Below are 26,667 nucleotides of genomic sequence, written 5' to 3'. Positions count from 1 at the left end.
AATGGGGAGCCGGTTGATATTGTACATCTGGATTTTCAGAAGGCGTTTGACAAAGTGCCGCACGAAAGACTCCTGAAGAAATTGCAGAGTCATGGAATCGGAGGTAGGGTATTATTATGGATTAAGAACTGGTTGAAAGATAGGAAGCAGAGAGTAGGATTGCGTGGCCAGTATTCTCAGTGGAGGAGGGTAGTTAGTGGGGTCCCGCAGGGGTCTGTGCTGGGTCCGTTGCTTTTTAATGTATTTATAAATGACCTAGAGATGGGAATAACTAGTGAGGTAATTAAATTCGCCGATGACACAAAATTATTCAGGGTCGTCAAGTCGCAGGAGGAATGTGAACGATTACAGGAGGACCTTGCGAGACTGGGAGAATGGGCGTGCAAGTGGCAGATGAAGTTCAATGTTGACAAGTGCAAAGTGATGCATGTGGGTAAGAGGAACCCGAATTATAGCTACGTCTTGCAAGGTTCCGCGTTAGGAGTTACGGATCAAGAAAGGGATCTGGGTGTCGTCGTCGATGATACGCTGAAACCTTCTGCTCAGTGTGCTGCTGCGGCTAGGAAAGCGAATAGAATGTTGGGTGTTATTAGGAAGGGTATGGAGTCCAGGTGTGCAGATGTTATAATGCCGTTGTATCGCTCCATGGTGCGACCGCACCTGGAGTATTGTGTTCAGTACTGGTCTCCGTATCTCAAAAAAGATATAGTAGAATTGGAAAAGGTACAGCGAAGGGCGACGAAAATGATAGTGGGGATGGGACGACTTTCCTATGAAGAGAGGCTGAGAAGGCTAGGGCTTTTCAGCTTGGAGAAGAGACGGCTGAGGGGAGATATGATAGAAGTGTATAAAATAATGAGTGGAATGGATCGGGTGGATGTGAAGCGACTGTTCACGCTATCCAAAAATACTAGGACTAGAGGGCATGAGTTGAAGCTACAGTGTGGTAAATTTAAAACGAATCGGAGAAAATTTTTCTTCACCCAACGTGTAATTAGACTCTGGAATTCGTTGCCGGAGAACGTGGTACGGGCGGTTAGCTTGACGGAGTTTAAAAAGGGGTTAGATAGATTCCTAAAGGACAAGTCCATAGACCGCTATTAAATGGACTTGGAAAAATTCCGCATTTTTAGGTATAACTTGTCTGGAATGTTTTTACGTTTGGGGAGCGTGCCAGGTGCCCTTGACCTGGATTGGCCACTGTCGGTGACAGGATGCTGGGCTAGATGGACCTTTGGTCTTTCCCAGTATGGCACTACTTATGTACTTATGTACTTTTCTACCTGCTTGGCCACCTTGAGATCATCAGGCATAATCACCCCCAAATCTCACTCTTCTTTCATGCAGAGAAGTATTTCACCCCCTATACTATATCTTTCCCTTGGCTTTTTTGCAACCTAAGTGTATGACCCTGCATTTTGTAGCATTAAATCTGAACTGCCAACTGCTGGACCATTCTTCAAATGCCACTATGGGGTTAATTCTGTCGAAAAACTGCTAACATGTATGTACCAATTATGCATACAAATGCTTAGAATCATGGGACATACACACATGCAAGAAAGAAGGCATACAAAAATAGTCAAACCTAAAGCTGGCAATCCTGCATTTAAATCCTAGTATTCTATAACTTGCACGTACAACAGCAAGGCACACCCCTGACCTGCCCATGTGCTATAGCATTTAGGCACTAACCCCCAGATTTTATATAGGTTGCCAAAATTTGAATGACCAAAGTATCTTATGCAGGTACAGGCTGAATATCAGCTGGGACCTACATAAGTTGGGGCGGCCAGCAGAAATCTGATCAGACCGTGATATTTAATGCCAGTGCAATGGTCAGTGTTTCTGCACAGATCTGAAAAGTGGTGAAATGGTGGGAGGAACATGGGCAGGTCAGGGGTGTTCATTAGAACATTAGAATAACCATACTGGGTCAGACCAATGGTCCTTCTAGCCCAGTATCCTGCTTCCAACAGTGGGTAGCACAAGTACCTGGCAGAAACCCAGTTAGTAGCAACATTCCATGCTACCAATACCAGGGCAAGCAATGGCTTTTCCCATGTCCATTTCAATAACAGACCATGGACTTTCCCTCCAGGAACTTGTCCAACTCTTTTTTTTTAACCCAGATACGCTAACCACTGTTACCACATCCTCTGGCAGTGAGTTCCAGAGCTTAACTATTCTTTGAGTGAAAAAATATTTCCTCCTATTTGTTTTTTAAGTATTTCCATGTCATTTCATTGAGTGTCATTAATTTTGTTAAAGTGTGCACAGTGTTATAGAATTAGGAGGATCCACGCCCAGTTTGCACGCCAGGATTTACACCTGGTTTCAGTTGGTGTAAATCATCACGCCCAAAATTTGGTGTGGATTCTGGTGCTACACACTATTCTATAAAGGGCACCTATCCTTAGTCACCTTTTATAGAATGTTGTTCAGTGCCAATTTTTTCCGTGCCAGTTTTTTTGGCACCATACTGAATCTAGCTCTATGTGTATTTTTTCGCACTCTAACTAAACTCCACTCCTGTACACACCTACCACCACAGTACACATCATCATGTCGTCATACATATTGTTAGGCTAGTTGGTATTCCAGAAGAAGTAATTTAGATGCTTATGTGGCCACATATGCACAAAAATTACTTCATAAATTTATTTAGATTTTGCTCACACCTTTTTCAGTAGTAGCTCAAGGTGAGTTACATTCAGGTACTCTGGATATTTCTCTGTCCCAGGAGGGCTCACAATCTAAGTTTGTACCTGAAGCAATGGAGGGTTAAGTGACTTGCCCAAGATCACAAGGAGCAGTAGCAGGATTTGAACCAGCCACCTCTGGATTGCAAGATCAGAACTCTAACCACTAGGCCACTCCACTTCGACAATATTCAACTGCTTTCTGCCAGATTCTATATATCATGCCTTAATTTCCATGTGGAAATCGAAGAGTGTTCTATAGCAATTTGTGTAGCTTAATTGGTTAACTAGCTAATCAGTGCTGACAAATGGATGTTAACAAGCAATTATCAGCACATATTGGCATTAATTAAGATTTACGCACACAACTCACCAAGTGTATTCTGTAATGTGGTGTGCATAAATTCTAAGTTGCATAATTGAAAAGGGGGCGTTGCCATGAACGGGGTGTAGGCATTTCTAGAATCTATGCACATTGCTACAGAATACACCAGCTCTGTGCCTAATTTAGGCATTGGAATTTATACCAAGTAATACGTGGCGTAAATGGCCATAACTAAATTTGGTCGCATGGAGGGATGCTCGGTGAATTCTATATACCATGTGAAATTTTAAGCCTATTCTATAAAATTTAGGCATACTTTATAGAATAAGCCTTGGACTATTTTTTTTCCGCATGGAATTTTCAGGCGCCTTATACAGAATCTAGCCTTATATGGATAGCTTAGGTGCTGAGCATGCCTAAAACAAAACACCTAGAATGGCTGTATAGCAGTTAAATATCACTGCTTTATTGATAATTTCTGGTTTCCACCCTCATTCTAACCTAACTACATAAATAAACTCCACCTCAGCTGTATATAGATAATGATGAAGTAGTTAGATGGATTTTCAGCCCACCATTATCCGTAGTGAAGCTAGAAATTGACAGAGGATTTATATATTAACTGGCTACTGGGAAATATATAAATCCTATTGAATATTGATCCTAGAATTTGTATCTTTATATAATTTAATTCTAAACCATTGTTGTTGTTTTTTTTTAAACAGACTTCACCGTTGGGTCCAAGTGTTGGTCAGTTCTATACATGGGCAGATGGTTTAAGAAGAAAAGACTGGCATGATTATGAAGCCATCCAGAAAGATGCTATGCGCTCAGGTAAGAAGCAAATGCTAAGTTATATTTCTTATTGTATATCTGTACATTGTTTAAAATTCAGGTTATAAAGAGTACCCATATGAAAAAGTACAGCATATTATTGTTCGTGTGGCTTATATATTTTGGAGGAATTATATACGCAGTGATGTTCCTAGGGTGGCTGACACCCAGGGCGGACCGCCCCACTGCCCCCCCCCCCCCCTTGGTATGCCACTGTATATACGTTTTCAAAACTTTTTTTTATTTACAGATGTTATTGATTAATATCAGCTAGCCCCTTCTGTTGTGGCTTGCCATGGGTGGCTCATGGGGGTGGGGTCAGTCTTTGGATGGAGCTTGTGATTCTGAAACCTTTCTTCTCCTAATAATGATGTAAATTTTCCCTTTCCTACCTTTCTTTCTATTGAACATGCAAACTGTTCTGAAAGGCTTCTATAAGTGGTATATCAAATATAAATAAAATATACATTTCAGATGTAGAGGTTGCTGTAGAGGTAACAACAGGGACAGGCACTAATTGACTGGTCAGCTAATTTAGGGCCCCTTTTGCAAAGCGGCAGTAAGCCCAATGTGGGCTTACTGCTTGCTAAACAGGAAGTACCACCGGCTGAAGCGTAGCCAGGTTGTGATGCCAGGGGGAGCGGAGAGGCATATGCGTGCACTTCATAGATGTGACAAACTGCCTGCAAAATAGGTGCCATCGCCATCTGAAGTCCATTTGGAGGAGCAGTTGCTCCCCTGGCACCCCACCTAGCTACGCCTATGACCACCAGGCTACTGCAGCAGCCTGGCAGTACTCTCTACCCCCAGCACGCTGTCATATTTGGCGCTACAAAAATATATTTATTTTGTAGTGCTGGGGTGTACCTGGTGGTAATTGGGTAGTACTGCATGCTGCCCGGTAACCTCCAGGTTAGCGTGGGAGCCCTTACTGCCACCTCAATGGGTGGCGGTAAGGGATCTTCCCTGAAATGACTATGTGGCAAGTGCTTTACTTGCCACGTGGCCATTTCCTGCAGAAAAGAAAGACTACCCTTTTACCAGCTGTGGTAAAATGAGACCCCAGTGTGCATGAAAATCACATGGCAATGCCAACGCAGGCCTTTTCTTGCCATAGCCTGGTATAAAGGGTCCTCAGTTGCATGAATATTTTGAGACTGCACAAATTTTGTGCACAGAAATTTGTGCACCATTTATAGAATCCAGAATACAAAATGACTGCCTAAGAACAGTCCTGCAAGGGGTATACACAAGTGCAGAACTACTACTACTACTATTTATCATTTATATAGTGCTACAAGGCATACACAGCGCTGTACACCATACACAAAAAAGACAGTCCTTGCTCAAAGAGCTTACAATCTAGGTAAGACAGGTAAACAGATAGAACAATTAAGGGTAAGGGAATAATAGGTGAGGTTGAAGGACAGGGCAGAACTGAAGAATACTGTAAGCTATATGCATATCAATAACATTTAAGTTCAAGCATTTACACCAGCTCTATGTCTGGCATAAGTGCTGTTGCCAAACTTTTAGGCACATATATACTTGGTTATGCTTGTATTTTATAAAGGATCATAGGCACCTATGTTCCTGTATGGAACAGGCTCCTGCCAGGTGCTCTGTGATAGAATTCTGTTCCCATTATGTATAGAATATTCAAACCCAAGAAATATTTTTTAAAAAATCCTTTTATTAGATATTGGAAAACCATCCCGCATTTTGTTGAAAAATAGTTTTATTTATAAATTTGTTCCCATTCATATACAATTTTCTTAGTAGCTGTAAAAAGCATCAAACTGTTAGCTTTTTTTCAAATATAATCATATACCTTTTCAGCACACCATTATCAAGTATCTCAGAATGAAACAATCCCCTGAGCTCTGGAAGAAACCATAAGCAGTTTATATATGTAATTCGTCTAGATATCAACAATTTAATCAATAGATGATTATACTCTGAGCTATTATAAAGATGATCAGAGGATCCGGCAGCATATTACTTTTCATTCCCATCATTTTTCTCAGCACCAATTGTCAAGGTCATTGGCTTGTAGTTTCCAGATCATCCTGAGCTCTTTTAAGAAAATTGCTTTACATTTGCGACTCCCTTGTTCTCAAGCATAGTAGCCAATTTTAAAGTATGCTTACAGATTACTAGTAGCAGATCGGAAACCCTGGGGTAATTTGCAGCTATTTTGTTGTCAGTATGAGCCAGCTTCTCTTTCAGGTTCTTATTGATTCACATCAGCTCCTCTGAGTAATCCCTTATAAAGAATGGATGTCTTTTCAACCTCATCAGCAGTCAAGACCCAAAATGTGTTAAAATTTTGCAGTTACCGCCAGTTAGTGGGATTAATTAGCATGCAGTAACTGCAGAGTCTCTGCATTAATTGTTAGGGGTGTGCCTAGAATCTTCCCATGCAGTTAGAGCCAAGATAATACGCTTATTGCTTGTTAAATGCATTTCAGATAACCTGGGTGTGCTTAACATCACCGATTGAAGAAGCATTATTGCTCCACATTTCTGCCACATTAACAGTTGTGTGGTGCAGTATGCATGTGAAGTGAATGGTAGATGTTAGCTGATAAAGGGGTGTATATTGTGTCAGGTAATTGCCATTTCACCAATACCTTACTAAATTCTTTCTGGATGAACTACTTGTGATTTTACTATACAACTTCTGACAAAGAGAACATATGGATTCATCACCAGCTATAATGCAAAATGATATTGTAATCAGTACCCAGCTGTAAGAGATCCCCAGGTGATCAATCTGTTCATGTATTCTTGCGTGGGCATGAGAATTAGCAACTGAAATGTAGCTTAAGTTTTTATTTATTTCATTTATATCCCACATTATACCAAATAGATCAGGTTCAATATGGCTAACAACTTATTGTAATTAACAATGCAAAAAGTGAATGTTAGATGCAAAAAGATAACAATTTATAGTTATCCATCTATAATAACAATTAGAATGGAATTGAGAAATTGGAATAATTGTATAATTAGGGGGTTAATTTAATTATGATCATCCATGAGAAATGCTTACACAGAGAGGCTTTAAGATAGTTTCGGAATATCAAATAATTAGGTTCCCATCTGATGAATTTTGGGACAGAATTCTACCATTTGGTACAGAGGTAAGGGAATCCTGACATGTAAATTGACTTGTTGATCACATTTTTGCAACTGGGATAGTGGAAGGTTAGATAATCTCTTGATCCAGGGAGAGCATTGCAAAGGGGAAGCAATTAAAGGTTGTATATAATCAGGAGTTAAGCCATATGGAGTTTTGAAAACAAATGTACATAGTTTGAATGTTATTCTGGCTTTGATTGGGAGCCAGTGTAACTTTATAAACAAAGGGGCTACACTTTTGAATCATGTAGCCTTGTAGAATAATCTGGCTGCTGTATTTTGAGCTGTCTGCAGTTTTTTCAAAGAAGATTCCTTTCAGCCACCATAAATGACATTGCAATAATAGAAGTGTGATAATACTATTTGTACTAAGGTTCTAAACATATCATTACGGAAGAGATGACTGATTCTTTTTAGTTTCCCCATTGCTTTAAAGGTTTTTGTGATGATTACTTAGAAACATAGAAACATGATGGCAGATAAAGGCCATATGACCCATACAGTCTGCCCATCCTCTGTAACCCCTAATTATTCCTGTTCCTAAGCAATCCCACATGCTTATCCCATGCCTTTTTACATTCTGGAACAGTCCTCGACTCCACCACCTCCACCGGGAGGCTATTCCACCTCTCCACCACCCTGTATGTGAAATAATACTTCCTAAGGTTACTCCTAAGCCTATTCCCTCTTAACTTTGTGGTATGGCCCCTCATTCCAGAGCTCTCCTTCATTTGAAAAAGGCAGTCTTCCTGTACATAAATGCCCTTGAGATATTTAAATGTTTCTATCATGTCTCCTCTCTCCCTCCTCTCTTCCAGCGTATACATGTTCAGGTTCATAACCCGGTCCCTATAATTTTTGCATTCAAGACCACTTACTAATTTCGAAGCCGCCCTTTGGACTGACTCCATCCTGATTATATCTTTCCGTAGATGCGGTCTCCAGAACTGCACGCAGTACTCCAAATGAGGCCTCACCAGAGACTTATACAATGACACTATCACCTCCTTTTTCCTGGACTTGGATGTCGAATAACATGTTGGAATCAATTATTATACCAAATAGCTTTAGCTGGGACGCCAACATTATCAATTATGAAGTTTTGACATTTTAATACATGGTGAGGGTTAGATAGAAATTTTGTTTGTGCAGCAGACTTTGATCCTGGGGAACTGGGTTCGATTCCCACTGTAGCTCCTCGTGACTCTGGGCAAGTCACTTAACCCTCCATTGCCCCAGGTAAAAATAAGTACTTGAGTCAGCCCCCTTTCAACCTTAATTCATATCCTCTAGTTCTACCACTTCCCGTCTCTGGAAAATGTTTGTTTGCGGATTAATACCTTTAAAAATATTTAGACATCTATATCATAGCACCACGGTTTCTCCTTTCCTCCAGGGTATACATGTTCAGGTCAGCAAGGCTCTCCTCATACATCTTGCTATACAAACCCCATAACATTTTGTCATTTTTCTCTGAACCACTTCAAGTCTTTTTACATCTTTAGCAAGATACGTTCTTCAAATCTGAATGCAATACTCCAAGTGGGGCCTCACTAATGACTTGTACAGAATATCAACACCTCCTTTATTCTGCTGGTATTACCCCTCTCTATTAAGCCTAGCATCCTTCTTGCCACAGCCACTGACTTGTCGCATTGTTTCATCACCTTGCAATCTTCGGTCACCATCACCCCCAGGTCCCTCACCTGAGCTTGTAACATGATGTCAGTTCAATTGTCAGAATTAAATATGCAGCAGAATTATTGAAATATGTAGAATTCTGCTGAATCAGGTACCAATATTATTGAAACTATAGCAGAGAAAATAGTTTGAATTTCAAGTCCCTCTTTCATCTCCCCCCCTCCCTCTGGGGACCCTTAACAAAAGGACTGCAACAGAGAAACTGGTCTGGCTTTCATCTCCCCCCTTCCTCCCCCTTAACAAAAGACTACTGATCAAAACCATTGTGGGTGTAAATATCAACACAACAAAAGATCAAAGATGGATAGCAGAAAACCAGACCCAGGAGTTACTACAATAAACCATGTGCTAGGATGCTTTGCAATAAAACCAACAGGAAGCCATAAAACCTTGTTGCCTGTGACCATTTGCTGGCTACAGACAAAAGACCCAGCACACATGTGCAGAAGATAAGGACTTATCATGTTACAACTACACACCAACCAATGAAACCAGGACCATAATGCTTTGCAAATACCCAGAGTCCAGTGCAAACCAGGAAGCAAATGATCCAGGACATGCACTCATTTCTCCCTGCAAACTAAGAATATAAAAGGAAGAAGTGTTCCACACAACACAGATTCTTCTCTTCAGCTGCAACCCAGATCCATCTCTGCTGATGCCTTGCTGTCACCCAGTCATAGAAGTCAATAAGATTCATTTGGCAGGATTTTCCTTTGGTAAAGCCATGTTGCCTCAGATCTTGCAACCGGTTGGCTTCCAGAAAATCAACTATCTTTGCCTTCAGCAGTGACTCAATTATGTTTCCTACCACTGATGTGAGGCTTCTTCCTTGTCTCCAATTTTGTGAAGAGGGACCATATCAGCTTCTCTCCAAACCCACTGAATTTCTCCTGCCTCTAAACGTCTGTTGAATAAATCCTTAAGAGGTCCCTCCAGGACTTCTCTGTGCTCTCTCAGTACCCTGGGATGAATCTCATCTGGCCCCATAGCTTTGACCACCTTTAGATTTTAAAGCTGCAGTGGCGTAGGAAGAGGGGGGCGGGGGGTGGTCTGCCCCGGGTGCACACCGCTGGGGGGGGGGGGTGTCGTATCCATTGGTTCCTTGCTCCCTCTGCCCAGGAACAGGTTACTTCCTGTTCCAGGGCAGACAGAGCAAGGAACCAATGGAGCTGACGCAGCTCCCAGCGACGTGGACTTGGGGGCGGATCGGCCCTCCCGCCCGCCCCTCGCTTCTAAAGTAACAATGCGCTCCGGAGGTGGAGGGTGCACGCCGGAGGGGGGGTGCACGCTGAGGGGGGGCGCCGGGCTGCATCTGGGGGGGGTGCGCAGCGGCGACCCGCTCCGGGTGTCAGCCGCCCTCGCTAAGGCACTGTAAAGCTGTTTATAAATGCTTCTGTGAACAGTGCAATAGCCACTTCATTCCCAGATATTCCCTTGGCAGCTGACCATAGACATTCTCCAGGAGTTTCTTCTGTGAATACCAAAGAGAAGTATTTGTTTAGCACATTCGCTTTATCCTGATCACTCTCTACATAGTTATTGTCAGCATCCTTAGAATTCCATTCCATTCCATTCCTATCTTTTCTTCTTTCCCCATTGTATCTGAAAAAAGGTCTTGTCACCTCTCTTTGTATCTTTAGTCATTTTTTTCTTTTGCCTGTGCTTTCACTAGCTGTATTTCCCCCTTTGCTTGTTTGAGTTTAATCTGGTAATCTTTTCTATGATCTTCTTCTTGTGTTCTTCTGTATTTCTTGAATGAGGCCTCTTTTGCCCTTATTTTTTCAGCCACTTGTTTGGAGAACCATATAGGCTTCCTTTTTCTCTTGTTTTTGTTTACTTTCCTTGTGAAAAGATCAGTTGTCATATTTATAGCAAATTTCAGCTTGTTCCACTGCACTTCCACTTCTGCAGTTCCTATCCCTGCCATCAACTCCTTCTTCAGGTACTCCCCCATTTTACTGAAATGAGTACATCTGAAATCCAGCACTTTGAGTTTTGTGTGTCAACACTCTACTTTTGCTCTTATACCAAACCTATTACCTAGGTGGGCACCCACACAGACATTGGAAACATTTCCTCCATTTGTGAGCACTAGATCCAGTGTTGACCCTTCCCTCATGGGTTCCATCACCATTTTTCTGAGCATGGCACTTTGACAGGCATCCACGATCTCTCTACTTCTTTCTGGTTCTGCTGGTGGGATGTTCCAATCCACATCAGGCAAGTTGAAATCTCCCAACAACAACACCTTCCCTTTCATACCAAGCTTATGAATATCATCTATAAGAGCTTGTCCAGCTTCTCCATTTGAGCTGGAGGTCTGTAGATAACACCCATGTGGATATAGGTTCCATCTTACCTGGAGTGCAGTGGTCTAGTGGTTAGAGCACCAGTTTTGCAACCCAGAGGTGGCTGGTTCAAATCCCACTGTTGCTTCTTCTGATCTTAGGTAAGTCGCTTAACCCTCCATTGCCTCAGGTACAAACTTAGATTGTGAGCCCTCCTGGGACAGAGAAATATCCAGTGTACCTGAATGTAACTCACCTTGAGCTACTACTGAAAAAGGTGTGAGCAAAATCTAAATAAATAAATAAAATAAAATCTTTCCAGGATGAGCAAAATAGCCTCTTCCTTTCCCCAGGTTCCCTGTACTTCAGCCACTCTGATATTGTTTTTCACATACAGCACCACTCCTCCACTTCTTTGGCCCTCACTATCTTTCCTAAAAAGATTATATCTTGGTGTGGTTGCATCCCATTCAGGGGTTCATTGCACCATGTCTCTGTAATAGCAGCACCTCCTGGGACAGAGAAATATCCAGTGTACCTGAATGTAACTCACCTTGAGCTACTACTGAAAAAGGTGTGAGCAAAATCTAAATAAATAAATAAAATAAAATCTTTCCAGGATGATATCATTATATTGAATATGATGGGTGAAAGGTGGGATTCCTGTGGAACTCCACAGTCTAGCTCATTGAGGGGAGATGGAACTAGATGATTTGACTTGATAGAATCTAGATTTTAAAAATCCTCGGAACCAGTTTAGGACAGTCCCTCCTATTCTTAAATTGTCCATTAGTGCAAGCAGCAAATTATGGTCTACCACGTCAAATGCACTTGACATATCAAATTGTATAAGGATGATTTTCCTGCTTAGGTTAATTTCTTTCCTGAAGTTAGCAATAAATATGGTTTGGACTGTTTCTGTGCTGAAATTATGTCTGAAGCCAGATTGTATATGATGAAGAATGGAAAAGGAGGATAGATAATCCATAAGTTGGTGAGCGACTATGCCCTCAATCACCTTACTAGTAAAGGGATAGAGGCCACTGGCCTCTAATTTGTTACATCGTTTATTTTTGCCAGGGGATTTTTAGGGATGGGGATTAATATTATGAACCTTTTTTTCTGCAAGAAATGACCTAAGGATAGCAAAAGAGAGAGATGATTTTAGGTATTCTATAAACAGTTCAGGTGCAGCTTTTAATAGAAAACTAGGGCAGAAATCCAGTACACAGAAGATGAATATTTCAATAGAAAAGATTTCACCACGGAGAATGAAGAGGGAGAGAATAATGACCAATATCTATCAGCTTTGTTATCAGTGAGGTTATATGTCAGTTCAGTCATGAATATCATTATGATTGTTTGCTTCAAATATGTAGCTAATTGGGTAGCAGATGGAGCAGATTTGTTGGAAGCAGAAATAGCCAAGGTATCTAAGAGGATGTTGACTATATTGAAAATACATTTGGTATTGAAAGGATCAGTTGATCTTAGATTTCCATAGTAGTTTATTTTAATCTTTTTTTATTGTATGTTTGTAGAGTCTTAGAGCTATTTCCAATGTAAGTTTTTTTTCTTCAGCTTTGGACTTTTACCGTTTTCTTACAAACTTCCTACATTTTGGTTTGGTGCTTAGGATGTCTTTATTGAACCAGATGAATTGGCTCTCTTTTATTTACGTAGATTTAATTTTTACTGATGCCATGGAATCTAGTATTAATTAACGTAATACATATTTTATGAATGTTAATGAATTAAACATGGATTTAAATTCAGTATCTTGAATGTTCAACCAGAAGTCACCAAATGCAATCCTTCCTCTAGACTTTAAAGAGGGAGGGTGGACTTGGAGGTGAGTCCCTTTCAATGATTCTAGCCAATTTAAGGTGAATACTAATTTGTAATGATCTGACCATAGGGTTGATTCCCATGAAGTATCAGATATGGATAAGGGTAATCAGTTGGTAAATCTATAAGCAAAAAGATCAAGAAGGTGACCTTTCGAATGAGAGGCAGGGGTGTATAGGTGTAAGATATTCCAGGAGGATAAGAAATTCAAAAAGTCCTTTGTGTTGGGGTTTGTTAGAGTGCAGGTTAATATCTCCTAATATAAGGATATTAGGATGTTTGACATATATATTTGAAATAAAATCAAAGAGGTCATCCCAGACTTTCAGTGGGAGATTTTCGTTTTTGTGAGTCATTTCCCACACTCGCATTGGTGTGCCAGGTTCTCCAGCTGAACAGCTCCATTTCCTAGGGACAGCAAGAAATGCCTTCATTAAACATCTCGCAGCAGCAGGAAATGGTGTTTTATAAGGTGTCTCCTGCTGTTGCTGGAAAGGGAAGCTGTGCCGGGGTAGAACTGTGGGCGGTTCTGGTTGGAGCTGTGGGCTATTCTAGGCAGAGCTATGGGCAGGTTGGGTGGAGCTATGGATGGGCTGGGTGGGCCCTAAATCTCCCGCTCAGGAGGCTGACCTTCTTGGCAGCCCTATCATCCTCTGCCAGATGCCAGTTTCCAGGTGGATAATAAACTAGATAAATGCAAAGTTGTTTTGATAAACTTATGTCAGTACCATTGCAGGCAAGTATTTCAAGGGTTGAGGAGGTGCTACTAGAGAATAACTCTTTTTGAAGAAGCATTTGTATATTATTGATAAACCACCACCTATCTTATTGAGTATACAGAGATTGAGGATCTTATAACCTGTTGGACATATGTCTTTAATGTCTTTTTGAGTAGCATGTCAGAAGATCGGTGTATGTGCCTGTGTGTCTTGTATATATAAAGGATGAATAAATCTGCCTCTTGTCCATGCCCATAAATACTACTTTTCCAGGACAATGCTATTATACAGTTATGGGATTTGGAATGTTATTCATTTGGGTTGTGGACATTGTGATTGATCTTTCTGATTATCAGTTTGAGAGTTTATCCTTTGTTCTTTATTTTATGCCTGTCAGGCACATTTGTTAAATGGCCAGTTTTTATTATCATTATTCTTATTAAATGTTCTTATTATTACAGCTTAGATAGGTTCTAGACATTGCTCTGGTTTTATGGCCTTGCAGTTCAGATGCAATGCCATAAAACCAGACATTATCCACAAGGCATATATCCAATTAATGAAGGGAGTAGATAATCAATCACTTATAATATACTCAGCTTCAATAGTACTCAATTTCAGTTATCTCATTATTATCAATAAACATAAAGAGGTGTTTGTTAAGGGATCTTCAGATTAACATACCAGTCTATATAGTGGCTAGTTATGAGCCAAACATTTTGAAGAGAGACGGTATCGTAATCCTTATTAATCCCCAATTTTGAATTTTTTTGCTTTTTCTCACACTTTCTTGATAACATTTACTTATCTCATTTCCCTTAAACTCTTCAGTTCTATTTTCAAACTTAATTTTACTACTTAGCTTTTCAGCAATAGTAGCTAATTTGCGGTGGAGACCCGATATCACCGATATCACAGACATAGATCCATGTTTCACATAATGCTGTTTCAAGGTAGTCTCCTATAAAAATAAATCATAACGGGACACTTAGAAGATTATAATATGTTAGTTTTCCAGACCCCGATAGACAATCAAAATAGAGCTACTCTAACCTATACTTTGCTCAGTAGTTTAAACATGGCCGCTGATATATTTCAACCACGCGTTTATATAGATGTGATGAAAATACGTCTTCTTCAGTGTCAATTAAGCTTCCGGGTTGAACAGCTGACTGGGAACCTGTTTAGCAATTATAATATATTAGAGCTAATGAACCACCCTGGTAATCTCTGATCAATGTTATCCAATCGATTTCACTGGATTTGTGTTCTGTAAGGCGAGTACGTATCACTCTCATACTACGGCCCACATACACTTTATTACAGGGCATAAAATAATATACACCACCATTTTAGTGCTACAATCAGAGATGTGAAAAGATTTAATGTTATAAACTGAGTTTGGAATTATATATTGTCAGCATGCACCTCTCCGTGCTGTCCGCTCTCCACTCAACACCTCTCCGTGCTGTCTGCTCTCGACTTAACACCTCTCCGTGCTGTCCGCCTTCACCCACACAATTGGGGCTAATCCACCTCCTATGAGGAGCTGCTTCTGCTCACTTGCAAAAAGTAATTATTCACAGTTCTATATTTATTCTGCAGAGTATTTTATTCCACAGCGGTACCAGCGGGAAAACAGTATATCCACTGTACTACAGCTGCTGGTCTCTGTGCACCTTGCTTCACTTCTCAAATACACAACAATCAACAACAGTTCAGAAAAGAATTCGCTAACAACTTGGGATAAACCTGTGGTTCAGCCTCTTCCTCCTCTCCTTTCTTCTACTGCCTAGGAGTTGGAGGCATTTTCACCACCCTTGCTTGTCAGCCACCAGCACTCTGACAACCTCCCACAAAATGTTCAGACTGACCTCCTTCAGGTACTTAATCCCGCTAGTTCCATGAAGTCAGATCTCCACTAGGCATTGTCACTTAGCTGCCCCAAGCCTCTGGCTTCTCTCTCTGCAGTCTCACCCATTTCCACCTTCCTTTGTCCAGAGCAAAAGAACTCCATCTGCTCCTCCCCACTCTCCTTCATGACATTTTCGCTTTCCTCCCCTAGTTCAGTCTCTTCCCACTCCATGGAGTCTTCCCCCACCCTCTCTCCCAGGTGCTGCCCCTCCCCCTGATTATCCTCCATCTCCCAATCACCCCCTGACTCTACTACCTGCTGGGAGTTGTGGTACTGTTTCTCTTGTTCCCTCCTCCCTTGCAAGTGTTGCTGGGCTCTGTAGTTCTCTTCCCTTCTCACCAGTCTCCTACTCCCTTTTCCCCTCTGAGGGTGCTTCTCCTTTCCTCGCTTCCTGTCACTATCAGCTCTTCTCTGCCTTCCTTCTACCTCCTCCTTACAATATATATATATATAATTTATATTAATACCTATCTAACAAAGTGGAAGTCTAAGATATAAAAATAGAGACTTTGATTATGGAAATGGCTTCTCTATGAAAATCAGACAATTTGGTAATGAAGAATAGTATCTTTTTTGTAAAAATTGGAATTTCTGGAGAACCAATTAAGGGAAAAGAACTTGAGAATGATAAATTTACCTATAATATCCTATATATCAGCTACTGAATTCTTGAAGAAATATTTCTCTGATACTTTGCTAATACCTTCTGATAGCCACCTATTGGTGACTAAAATTATATTTCCTTTATAAATCTTCTTTATCAGAGAAAAGAGATGTAAGTTTTACCGACATTTTGGAAAATTCAGAAGTTATAGATAATTATATTATTAGTGACTTTCGTCCTTGATTTAGATAGGAACAATGTTTTGAAATTGTATTTCCGATACATGGTTGATAGTTTTTTTGGGTTCAAAGATGCATATATTTCCTGACACATCAAGGGAATCACAGACTGGGAGGTGTGAAGTCTTGGCTTTTAAGCCAGGAATCATTGCCCTAGGTGGGACCTTCCTAGCACGATTCCCTTGTAAGTGTTTTATTTCCTTATTACTTATTTGTTTGAACCTAAGAAATTATAAGAGTTTGTGGAAACAGATGAAGAATCCTCTGCAGCAACTTCCTTCAGTTACCACTGTACCGGCTGCAATAACCGATTAACCTTCCTCCCTCAGAAAATGTGAAGTGTAAGATTAACCATTTTGAGTTTTTCTTATTTTCTTTAAGATTGTTTTCCTGATCTTGGATCTTCCAATTGTGGGCAATTATGTAAATATATATTGTTGAAAGATTGTTGATATTAATTTCTGTATTTCCTTACATTTATGTGATAAATGTGAATGTAATTAAGTAAAATGATAAATAAAAAAATAAATAAAATAGAAGCTCCTCCTCAACATAAAATCTCTGAACTACAGTGGCGTATAATTGACCAGGTGCAAGAGGGATGGGAGGGTGGTGACCTGGAAAAACTATTAAATTATAGGGAGCAATACTGGATCTTCACTTTAAACTTTAAACTCTATAGAGCCATCAGGCTTGAATCGTGAAATTGATTGGATAACATTGATGTGAGATTACCAGGGTGGTTCATTAGCTCTAATATATTATAATTGCTAAACAGGTTCCCAGTCAGCTGTTCAACCCGGAAGCTTAATTGACACTGAAGAAGACGTATTTTCATCACATCTATATAAACGCGTGGTTGAAATATATCAGCGGCCATGTTTAAACTACTGAGCAAAGTATAGGTTAGAGTTTTCTGAAAACTGCATCTGCCTCAAAGGTTATTTTGCTATTTTTTTGTTAATTCTAGCCCACATAAAAAACACCCACAACCCACCCCTTGGAAACTGTGCATGCTACAGATATATAGATATAGATACAGAGAGAGAGAGATAAAGAGCATATTTTTAAAATAACTATTTGCACACCTTGAAGGTAAAACAAAGTGAGAAGTTTATTAATTAAGGAAGTCCAATCCAATTAAAAAATGTCTTTGAGAAATACTGTGTTCATTTACAGTAGTCCGTGACACAAAGATAAAGGACTCAATACTTCTGTATTTTGGCAATGATGTCTGCATCAGGAGACACAAATTCTATACAAGAAAATACATTAAAAACAGTATACTTTAAGATATGATGTAAAATATAAATAACCTTTTACAAATTGTGGGCTCCTTTTATAAAGCGGTACTACCAATTAGCATGTGCTGAATGCAAAGAAGTCCATGGCATTTGAATATGCTTCTTTGCATTCAGCGTGCCACTAATCAGTAGTGCTGCTTTGCAAATGGAGCCCTGTAGGAACAAAACAGTTTTGAAACAATGCAAATGAATACCCAAAACAAGCTAATGTAAATATGTGAAAGGATAAATTAATTTTTACAAATATAAATACAGCTAAATACACAATAAAATTACACATAAATGAAATTACTTAAAAATATATAAAAACTAGATAAACCCTAAAGACATTTTAACTAATACATTTCCTTTAATGAAACTGATTAAAATGAAACAAAAATCAATCATTTACTCCTTTGCAAGGTTGGCATTTTAATCAGTAGACAAAGCAGACATTAATTATGGTTATGATTTCATAATTGAGTGGAGGAGTGGCCTAGTGGTTAGAGCACCAGTCTTGCAAGCCAGAGGTGGCCAGTTCAAATCCCACTGCTGCTGCTTGTGATCTTGGGCAAGCCACATAACCCTCCATTGCCTCAGGTACAAACTTAGATTATGAGCCCTGCTGTGACAAAGAAATATCCAGAGTACCTGAATATAACTCACCTTGAGCTAATACTGAAAAAGGTGTGAACAAAATCTAAATAAATAAATAAAAATAGAGTGATGGGTATCTCCCATCTAAATGCAACAGGTAGCATTGCAACTCAAAGTGCAAAACCAACAATAATAATAAAACCAATAACAATAATAAAACAAACCTTTGTAATTTATATGTGTAAACATTGCTATTTATGTGTGGAAAAACTCGCCATTGCTTAATTTTATTTAGATTTAGTTATCACTCATTTGGAAAAAAAAATCACCTAAGGCAGTATATAGTGAGTATAATTAGACATAGGCAATTTACAATTATAATGACAGTATAACCATAATAGAATGCTCAAATATTAGCATAATGCACAATTAGAATGGTAAGGCAAACATGAAAATAGGAAATTAAATCATAGCTAAATTGTCAGCATGGTACACATTACAATAACACAATAAAACATTCATTAAGTAATATTCAGCCTGAGGTGGTCAACTGTTTTAACGTCACTGACAGCCAAGGCTGAATTAGACTAGGATATTCAATCCATACACCAGATTGAATATCTGAGTCACAGTAACACTTAAGGTGATGGCAGATAAAGACCCACATGGTTCATCCTGTCTGCCCAGCTGTGCCTATCACTCTATGCAGGCCCCAGCCACCCAAGCTTAAACACTGGTTGTCAAGTCTCCACCATGCCAACCACATATAGGCAGCCAAACATGATGGCTGTAACCAAGACTTCAAGTATTGCTAACAGTATTCAACTTACCAGTCAAAATGTCTTCTCCTCCCCTCTGATCCGCACTGCACTCTCACTCGCAGCATGTGACAATAAAGTGATCTAAAACACTGGAGTTATAAGTACATAAGTAATGCCATACTGAGAAAAGACCAAGGGTCCATCGAGCCCAGCATCCTGTCCACGACAGCGGCCAATCCAGGCCAAGGGCACCTGGCAAGCTTCCCAACGTACAAACATTCTATACATGTTATTCCCGGAGTTGCTGAAGCTTCACCTGCCTTTTGCCGTTTGTGGACCACAGACCATAGAAATCTGTCCTCAACGACAAGGGCAGACTGACAGTGATCTGGGACCCCAGGCACTAATGGTCAGGGGCCCCTAAGCACCTATCAAAAATGATTAAAATAGATGGAAGCTAGGGGAGAGTGGGCCCCCTACTGTTGTGGGCCCTTGAACCCTGCCCTATTGCCTCAATGGTCAGTCTGCCTCTACTCGGTGGACCTGGAAGTCATTCATGTGCTGGATGATATTTGGTGCCAGTACCTACATAGGTTTTATATAAGTTAGAAATGCTGTATGCCCAGTTAGAAATGACTCCATTCCTGGAATGTCCTGACACTAACTGGACAGTGCCTTGGTGGTCAGAGGAGATATTGAATGGTGCTAAATATCCTTTTTCAAATCACTGATCAGGGTTTAAATCTGTTAATTGGCTACTGATGGAATGTACATTTTAGAAATATATTTTAATAGGATATGCTTTTCAAATCTGATAGGTGGGTATTAAGATCTCGGGCAAGTCACTTAGCCCTCTATTGCCCCAGGGACAGTGCAAAGTACCTGTAAGAGAAACTGTAAACCATATAGTTGCCTCAAGGATCATGTGCGGTATATCAAGTACATGGGAAAATTGCATGGGAATACTTTTCAAACAAATAAGAGGAAATATTGCCAGAGGATCTGGTAATGGCCGTTAGTGTATCTGATTTTAAAAAAGGGTTGGACAAGTTCCTGGAGGAAAAGTCCATAGCCTGTTATTGATATGGACATGGGGGAAGCCACTGCTTGTCCTGGGATTGGTAGTGTGGCATGGTGCTACTAATTGTGTTTCTGCCAGCTACTTGTGACCTGGATTGGCCACTGCTGGGAGCAGGATACTGGGCTGGATGGACCATTGGTCTGATCCAGTATGTCTGTTCTTGTGTTCTTATGTTGAAACAAATCATAAATAAATAAATAAATAAATATATAAGATACATTGATTGTCATGTGTTCAGAAATTAAAGCTGGTAAATGTGTGAGCAACTTTATGAAGAAGGCTTTTATAATAGCAATAAAATGTACAGTATATTAGCCAATTCGTGACAATACGGCCCACTTTCTATAATGCAATGGCATATTGCCAGTGTTATTCAAAGTATTATGTCAAAGTACTTAAGTAAAAGTACAAATAAATTTTAATTTTAATACTTAAATAAAAGTACACTGAAGAACACCCATGAATTTAACCCATACCTGCCCATACTGCTAAGACCCCCACAATTAATCTCATCCATACCCATCTGTACCACTTGAATGAATGCTATTATTTACTTGCTTGTAGCCCTCTGTTTCCTCCCAACCCCAACAGCCGCCTGTTTTTTTATGGTATTCACTATTCAACCAATGAGTGTTTCATGCCTCAGTCTGTGTCACGCTCCTCACCTCGGTGAGGGGCACTCCCGTGACGCGGCGCACCGGCCATCTTGGTGGGCCCGGCGCTCCAGGAGTCCTCTCTGCCTGCTCCATCCGGAAGGCTAGGTTGTGGCAGGCCTAGCCCTCCTGGAACGCCGAGTTCTTCGCCCCGCCTCCTGCTCTACAGGATTGGAGTCTTGCAGCTAGGCTCCTCCTCTTCCTTTGGCTGGCCAACAAATGGGAGGTTCTCCTTGCCAGCTGATTCTGTTTTCCCTGATGGTGGGGGCTATTTTAGGAGCAGCTTCACTCCACTTCTTTTTTTCGGCTTCTACTCCGGTAGGTAATTGCTTGCGCTGTATCAATTTTCTATCTGTTGCCTTCTCGTTGCTGACCACTGCATGTACCCAAACTACTCTCTGCCTGCTGCCTGCCTCTGACTACTGCTGGAGCCCGGATTACTCTCTGCCTGCTGCCTGCCTCTGACTACTGCTAGAACCTGGATACTCTCTGCTTGCTGCCTGTCTCTGACTATTGCCTGAACCCAGATACTCTCTGCTTGCTGCCTGTCTCTGACTATTGCCTGAACCCAGATACTCTCTGCTTGCTGCCTGTCTCTGACTACTGCCTGAACCCGGATACTCTCTTCTTGCTGCTTGCCTCTGACTCCTGCCTGAACCCGGATACTCTCTGCGTGCTGCCCGGCTCGGCCTTCGGCCTGAACTCAAATACTCTCTGCCTGCGGCCTTCTGACCCCTGCCTGCGTCCGGAAGTCCTATCGGCCGTCCACATCTGGGGGCTCAACCCTCGGGGAACGGCGGTCATCACAGGTGAAGCCTTGGGATTGCTCGGCTGCCCAGAAGAGCGCAGGGTCGAATCTCGTCTCTGTGCTCCGTCCGGGCACAAGGACTCACGAACGTTACAATCTAGTGTTTCAGCTGCCTCTCTGGGCATTCCAGGCCTCATCCTGGCGCTCCAGTTGCCTCTTTCAGTGCATTCCAAGCCTTATTCTGGAGTCACCAGAGATTTTGACTACTCTCCCACGGAGTGGAGGAGTGGCCTAGTGGTAAGGGTGGTGGACTTTGGTCCTGAGGAACTGAGGAACTGAGTTCAATTCCCACTTCAGGCACAGGCAGCTCCTTGTGACTCTGGGCAAGTCACTTAACCCTCCATTGCCCCATGTAAGCTGCATTGAGCCTGCCATGAGTGAGAAAGCACGGAGAGAGTAGTGGATGCTTGGAATGCCCTCCCGCGGGAGGTGGTGGAAATGAAAACGGTAACAGAATTCAAACATGCGTGGGTAAGCATAAAGGAATCCTGTGCCGAAGGTATGGATCCTCAGGAGCTTAGTCAAGATCGGGAGGCAGGGCTGCTGGTTGGGAGGCGGGGATAGTGCTGGACAGACTTGTACGGTCTGTGCCAGAGCCGGTGGTTGGGAGGCAGGGCTGGTGGTGGGGAGGTGAGGATAGTGCGGGGCAGACTTATACGGTCTGTGCCCTGAAGAGCACAGGTACAAATCAACGTAGGGTATACACAAAAAGCAGCAAATATGAGTTATCTTGTGGGGCAGACTGGATGGACCGTGCAGGTCTTTTTCTGCCGTCATCTACTATGTTACTATGTAACTATGTAACAAAAAAAAAAGTCCCAAAGCAACCTCTTTCATCCCCATGGGAATTCCATGCCAACTACTTCCAACACCACAGGAATCCTGCAGGTTCCACAGGCTTTCCACAATCCCCATTCCTATTCAGTTCTCTATTCTATAACATCATAACTATTACTGAATTGGCACTTTGAGCATGGCATTGGCCTGCCTCATTGGAGGTGCCAAGTTATAGAATTGCCCACGATAGGTTACACATGTAAAAATTGCAAGTGCAAATGTGGGCACGCACCCAATTTGCCAATAATTCACTTTTTAATAAGCAATTATTGGCAGAAATTAGATTGAATTAGAATTTATGTGTGTAAATTTAGGTGCGACCAAAAATAGGGGAGCAGTGATGTGAGGGTCAGGGGCATTTTGGGATGGATCAGAAGCGTGGTTTTGAGTTATGTATGTAATTATAGAATATGGGGGTTCCGGACTTAAATTTAGGCATGGACATTTGCACCATGTTTTTATTGGAGCGAATGGCAGCACCTACATTTACGTGTGATTCCTGGGAGTAAGCGCTATTTTGTAAACCATGCCTAACTTTAAGTGTGGTTTATAGAATAGAGTTTGTTTTTCCTATGCTGATTTTTTTTTGTGCCATATATAGAATCTAGACCTTTGCGCTAACTGCAAATACCCCAACAGTGATAACCAGCTATCTCCCACTGAATATTAGTGGTTAGATGGTTAAATGCTATTTAAGCAGCCAGGTGCCATTCCTGGCTGGCTAAATAGCACTGAATATCAGGGGTGGGGAGTTTATGCACAAGTGATCCTAGAGTATCTGAAGTAAACTAGCCCTGCCATGGTATGTGCAACTTTACTGATCTTAAAACCTAGGGAGAAGAGCCAAACTTTCACATGGTTTCTAAATGTTGTGTTGGATGTTGCAATGTTGAGAGTAAATTACACAGTATCATGAGTTGCTCCTGAAAAGGTTCAGTGGCAGGTGAATCTTCAGGTTATAAAGATAATTAAAACAAGAGATTATAGATCACTAACAGCAGATCAGCAATTTCATGTTTGAATTTTTTTCAGTTCCCTAGAATGCATACCATCCAATTCAGGTGATTTACTACTTTTGTAACTTGTCAATCTTGCTCAGTACTGTAGCAGCAAAACAAGCGCTATGAAGCACTATAAGTATTCCGATATAGCAAAAGTATATGAGATTATAATACTTGACACTAACCTGACTTCAGAAATGCAGACCTAAGGTTCTTCTATCTTTTAATGCAAAACCTATTGTTTGCTGAAGCAGCGACCTTGTATACAAAGGCAGCTGACAAGAGTCCCTATGTGCTGGATTAACAAGGTCATTATCAGCATCAACGTCATGGCCAGAACAGCCAAGAACTCTTGGAATTACCCTGGCAACTGGAGAAACCCTGGCTTCTTGTCAAGGTGACTCCTTCAGTGTGGTGCCCCAGACAATCAGTTGGCTCTTAAAGCTGCAATATTTGGGGTAAACAAAGTTATGTGTGTGTCACCCCCAAAGGCAGAATATGCATCATCAGCACAGCTCCAGCCTATAATTTCAGTATAAAAAGGGACTCTTATCTGATACACCATCTGAGGAACATGCTGCCATCTAGAGGTCTGCATCAGGTTTTTGCTTGCAATGTACTTTTGTATATATGCTGTGGGTTCAAAGTGACTCTTTTACTTAGGAGTCTAGTTAGGGATTTATGGGCATTTATTCTAAACTGTCTCCTGATAAGACTTCCTGTGTCTTTATTCTTGCCTTCTTTGCACATTATCTTTGCTGCTCTTGTAAATAAATGTATACTTTATTTTTACAATACTTAGTTGTGGAGTTAGTTCTTTCTATTATTTAGGGCACAATGAGCTTGGATCTAAGGGTAAGAGAGTAACACCTGTGCTTCTGACACTTCACTCACTGAGGCTGGTATCATCAGAGACCTATTTCTGTTAGTATTTAGGCTAGGTTTGCGCTCACAGTACGTTTTCAGGTTCACTGAGATTTACTTCAGTTCCTCACATCATCCCCCTTGAAAACCATTTCTGCAATAGACAGATCTTTTATATCTTCTTCCATAAATATCGAAACAAAGAATTAATTCAGTCTCTCCGCGTGTTTCCCTACTCCTCCCCCTGCCTGAAAATCAGCTGTGAGTGTGCCGCTCAAACACCCCCTCCGCGCATCACCCAAGCCCCCCCCATGGCACATCAACCCCCCCCCCCCCCCGAAGCACATCAACCCTCTTGCCACCCGCAGCTGCCACTGGTAATGCTGTCTGGCTGCTGCTGCTTCTCCTGTTGAGCAGCAGCAGCCGCTACAAAAAGAAAAAAAGCCACGTCACTGCCCCTGGAGTAAGACCCCGGAGGAGCGCAGCGACATGAGAGGCGAGAGGAGGAGCAGCTGCAGAGTCGACAGCCAGTGCCTGATGGCTGTCTACGATGCCGCGTTTCAGGTTTAAAAACATTTATTGCTTTTTGTAGCGGCCGCTGCTGCTCAACAGGAGAAGCAGCAGCAGCCGGACAGCGTTACCAGTGGCAGCTGCGGGTGGCGAGGGGGTTTGATGCGCCGGGAGGGGTGGAGGGTCGCTGGACATGGGTGGCTGCAGGGGGGGGAGGGGAGGGTCACTGGACATGGGTGTCTGCAGGGGGGCAGGGCGAGAGGAGGGTAGCTGGACATGGATGGCTGGAGGGGGGCAGGGGAGAGGGAGGTGGGGAGAGGGTCCTGAGATCAGAGAGGTGGGGGTGGGGAGGAGGACCCTGCGAGAGGGGGGGTGGGGGCACACACTCACTCACTCACTCACATACACTCTCTGACACACTCTCTGTCTATCACATTCCATCTCTCTGTCACACACACACAGTCTCACACACACAGACACTCTGTCTCTCACACACTCTCTCTCTCTCTCTGACACAAACACACACACACACATTCTGTCTCTCTCTGACACACACACTCCATCTCTCACACACTCTCTCACTCAAACATACACACTCCAAGGAAAACCTTGCTAGCGCCCATTTCATTTGTGTCAGAAACGGGCCTTTTTTACTAGTTATTTATATATGTACTTCTATATTCAATGAAATTATAAGAACTTAAGTGGAGAAAAAGAAAGTAGAATGAATGTGTTGTTTTTCCAAAGAAAGGATATCTAGAGTTAAAATGAACTTTTAGCCTTCCCTTGGAAAATTTGAACATATAAATGCAACCTGGAACTTTATGGAGAATATCTCTCAGCACTCTGTAGAGAGCTATCATTTCATTTCTAATAACAAAGCAGCATTTAGGTAGAATTAAATTCTGTTTAACACTGTTCAGGGAGTAGTCCATAAACTGAAACAAAGTAATAACAAGAAAAAGATTCCTCCTGAGAGTTTTAGAAGCTGAAACTGCACTCTAAAATATAAAAATTAAAGCAGAGTTGACAAGAATCAATAAATTATATATTTCATTAAGAAAGTCTTTCTCTTCAGCTGAGAATGAAGATTCCTGTAAAGAGCTCTCGCCGTCTGACAAATGGAGTAACATGAACAATTGATAGTCTGAGGAACTGATATATTGCAACTATATTTGGGATCCAACAGTCAATCCAATCCCCTCTACATATGTTTCCAAGTACATTATAGCTGAGAAGTCACTTGATTATCTAATTTTATTCACTGTTGGACAGATTAATCCCCAGTTGATTTGGGCCTCCAGGAAGCAAACTGTGACTGAATGTCAGGTTTCCTAAATATCTACTGTTGTTAAAAAAATAATAATTTTAGATGTTAGTGTGTTTTCAAACTTTTTAAAAAACGTTCTGCTGATCTCCGGAGACCTCTCGCCTTTGAGTAATTCTTTAGCATTGTTTTGCTCACCTCAAGCAGCACTTACCTTCCTAACAGCTTGCAAAATGCTTTATGAACAAGTATTTAGTGGTTGCATGTTCCGGAATGGTGGTGAAGCAAAACCCAAAGGACAAAGTTAAGACTCGTGGAGGGGCTTAATCGAACGAAAACGTCTATCTCCATGGGCGTTTATCTCCAAGAACGGGTCCGTGAAGGGGCGGACCGAACCGTATTTTCGCAAAAAATAGACGTCCATGTTTTATTCGACAATATGTGAGCTGGGCGTTTTTGTTTTTCAGCGATAATGGAAAATGAAAGCGCCCAGCTCAAAAACGAATAAATCCAAGGCATTTGTTCGTGGGAGGGGCCAGGATTCATAGTGCTCTGGTCCCCCTCACATGCCAGGACACCAACCGGGCATCCTAGGGGGCACTTTTACAAAAACAAAAGAAAAAGGTTAAAGAGCTCCCAGGTGCATAGCACCCTTCCCTTGTGTGTTGAGCCCCTCAAATCCC

The 26,667-nt window shown here is 41.5% G+C and overlaps 1 protein-coding gene across 1 annotated transcript in view; it reads left to right on the top strand.

The window, feature by feature from the left end:
- Window positions 1–3,462: 3,462 nt before the first annotated feature.
- The window catches only part of GALNTL6 (polypeptide N-acetylgalactosaminyltransferase like 6), a 1,035,585-nt gene continuing 1,012,380 nt past the window's right edge, over window positions 3,463–26,667 (top strand). The window contains exons 1-2 of the mRNA XM_030192221.1: window positions 3,463–3,468; window positions 3,753–3,861. Coding sequence (XP_030048081.1) covers window positions 3,463–3,468; window positions 3,753–3,861 — 115 coding nt within the window. The remainder of the gene's footprint in view (window positions 3,469–3,752; window positions 3,862–26,667) is intronic.

This window comes from Microcaecilia unicolor, chromosome 2 (genome assembly GCF_901765095.1).
Source record: "Microcaecilia unicolor chromosome 2, aMicUni1.1, whole genome shotgun sequence".
Lineage (NCBI taxonomy): Eukaryota > Metazoa > Chordata > Amphibia > Gymnophiona > Siphonopidae > Microcaecilia > Microcaecilia unicolor.
Note: the sequence above shows the minus strand (reverse complement) of the source record. Positions and strands in the feature narration are given on the sequence as shown.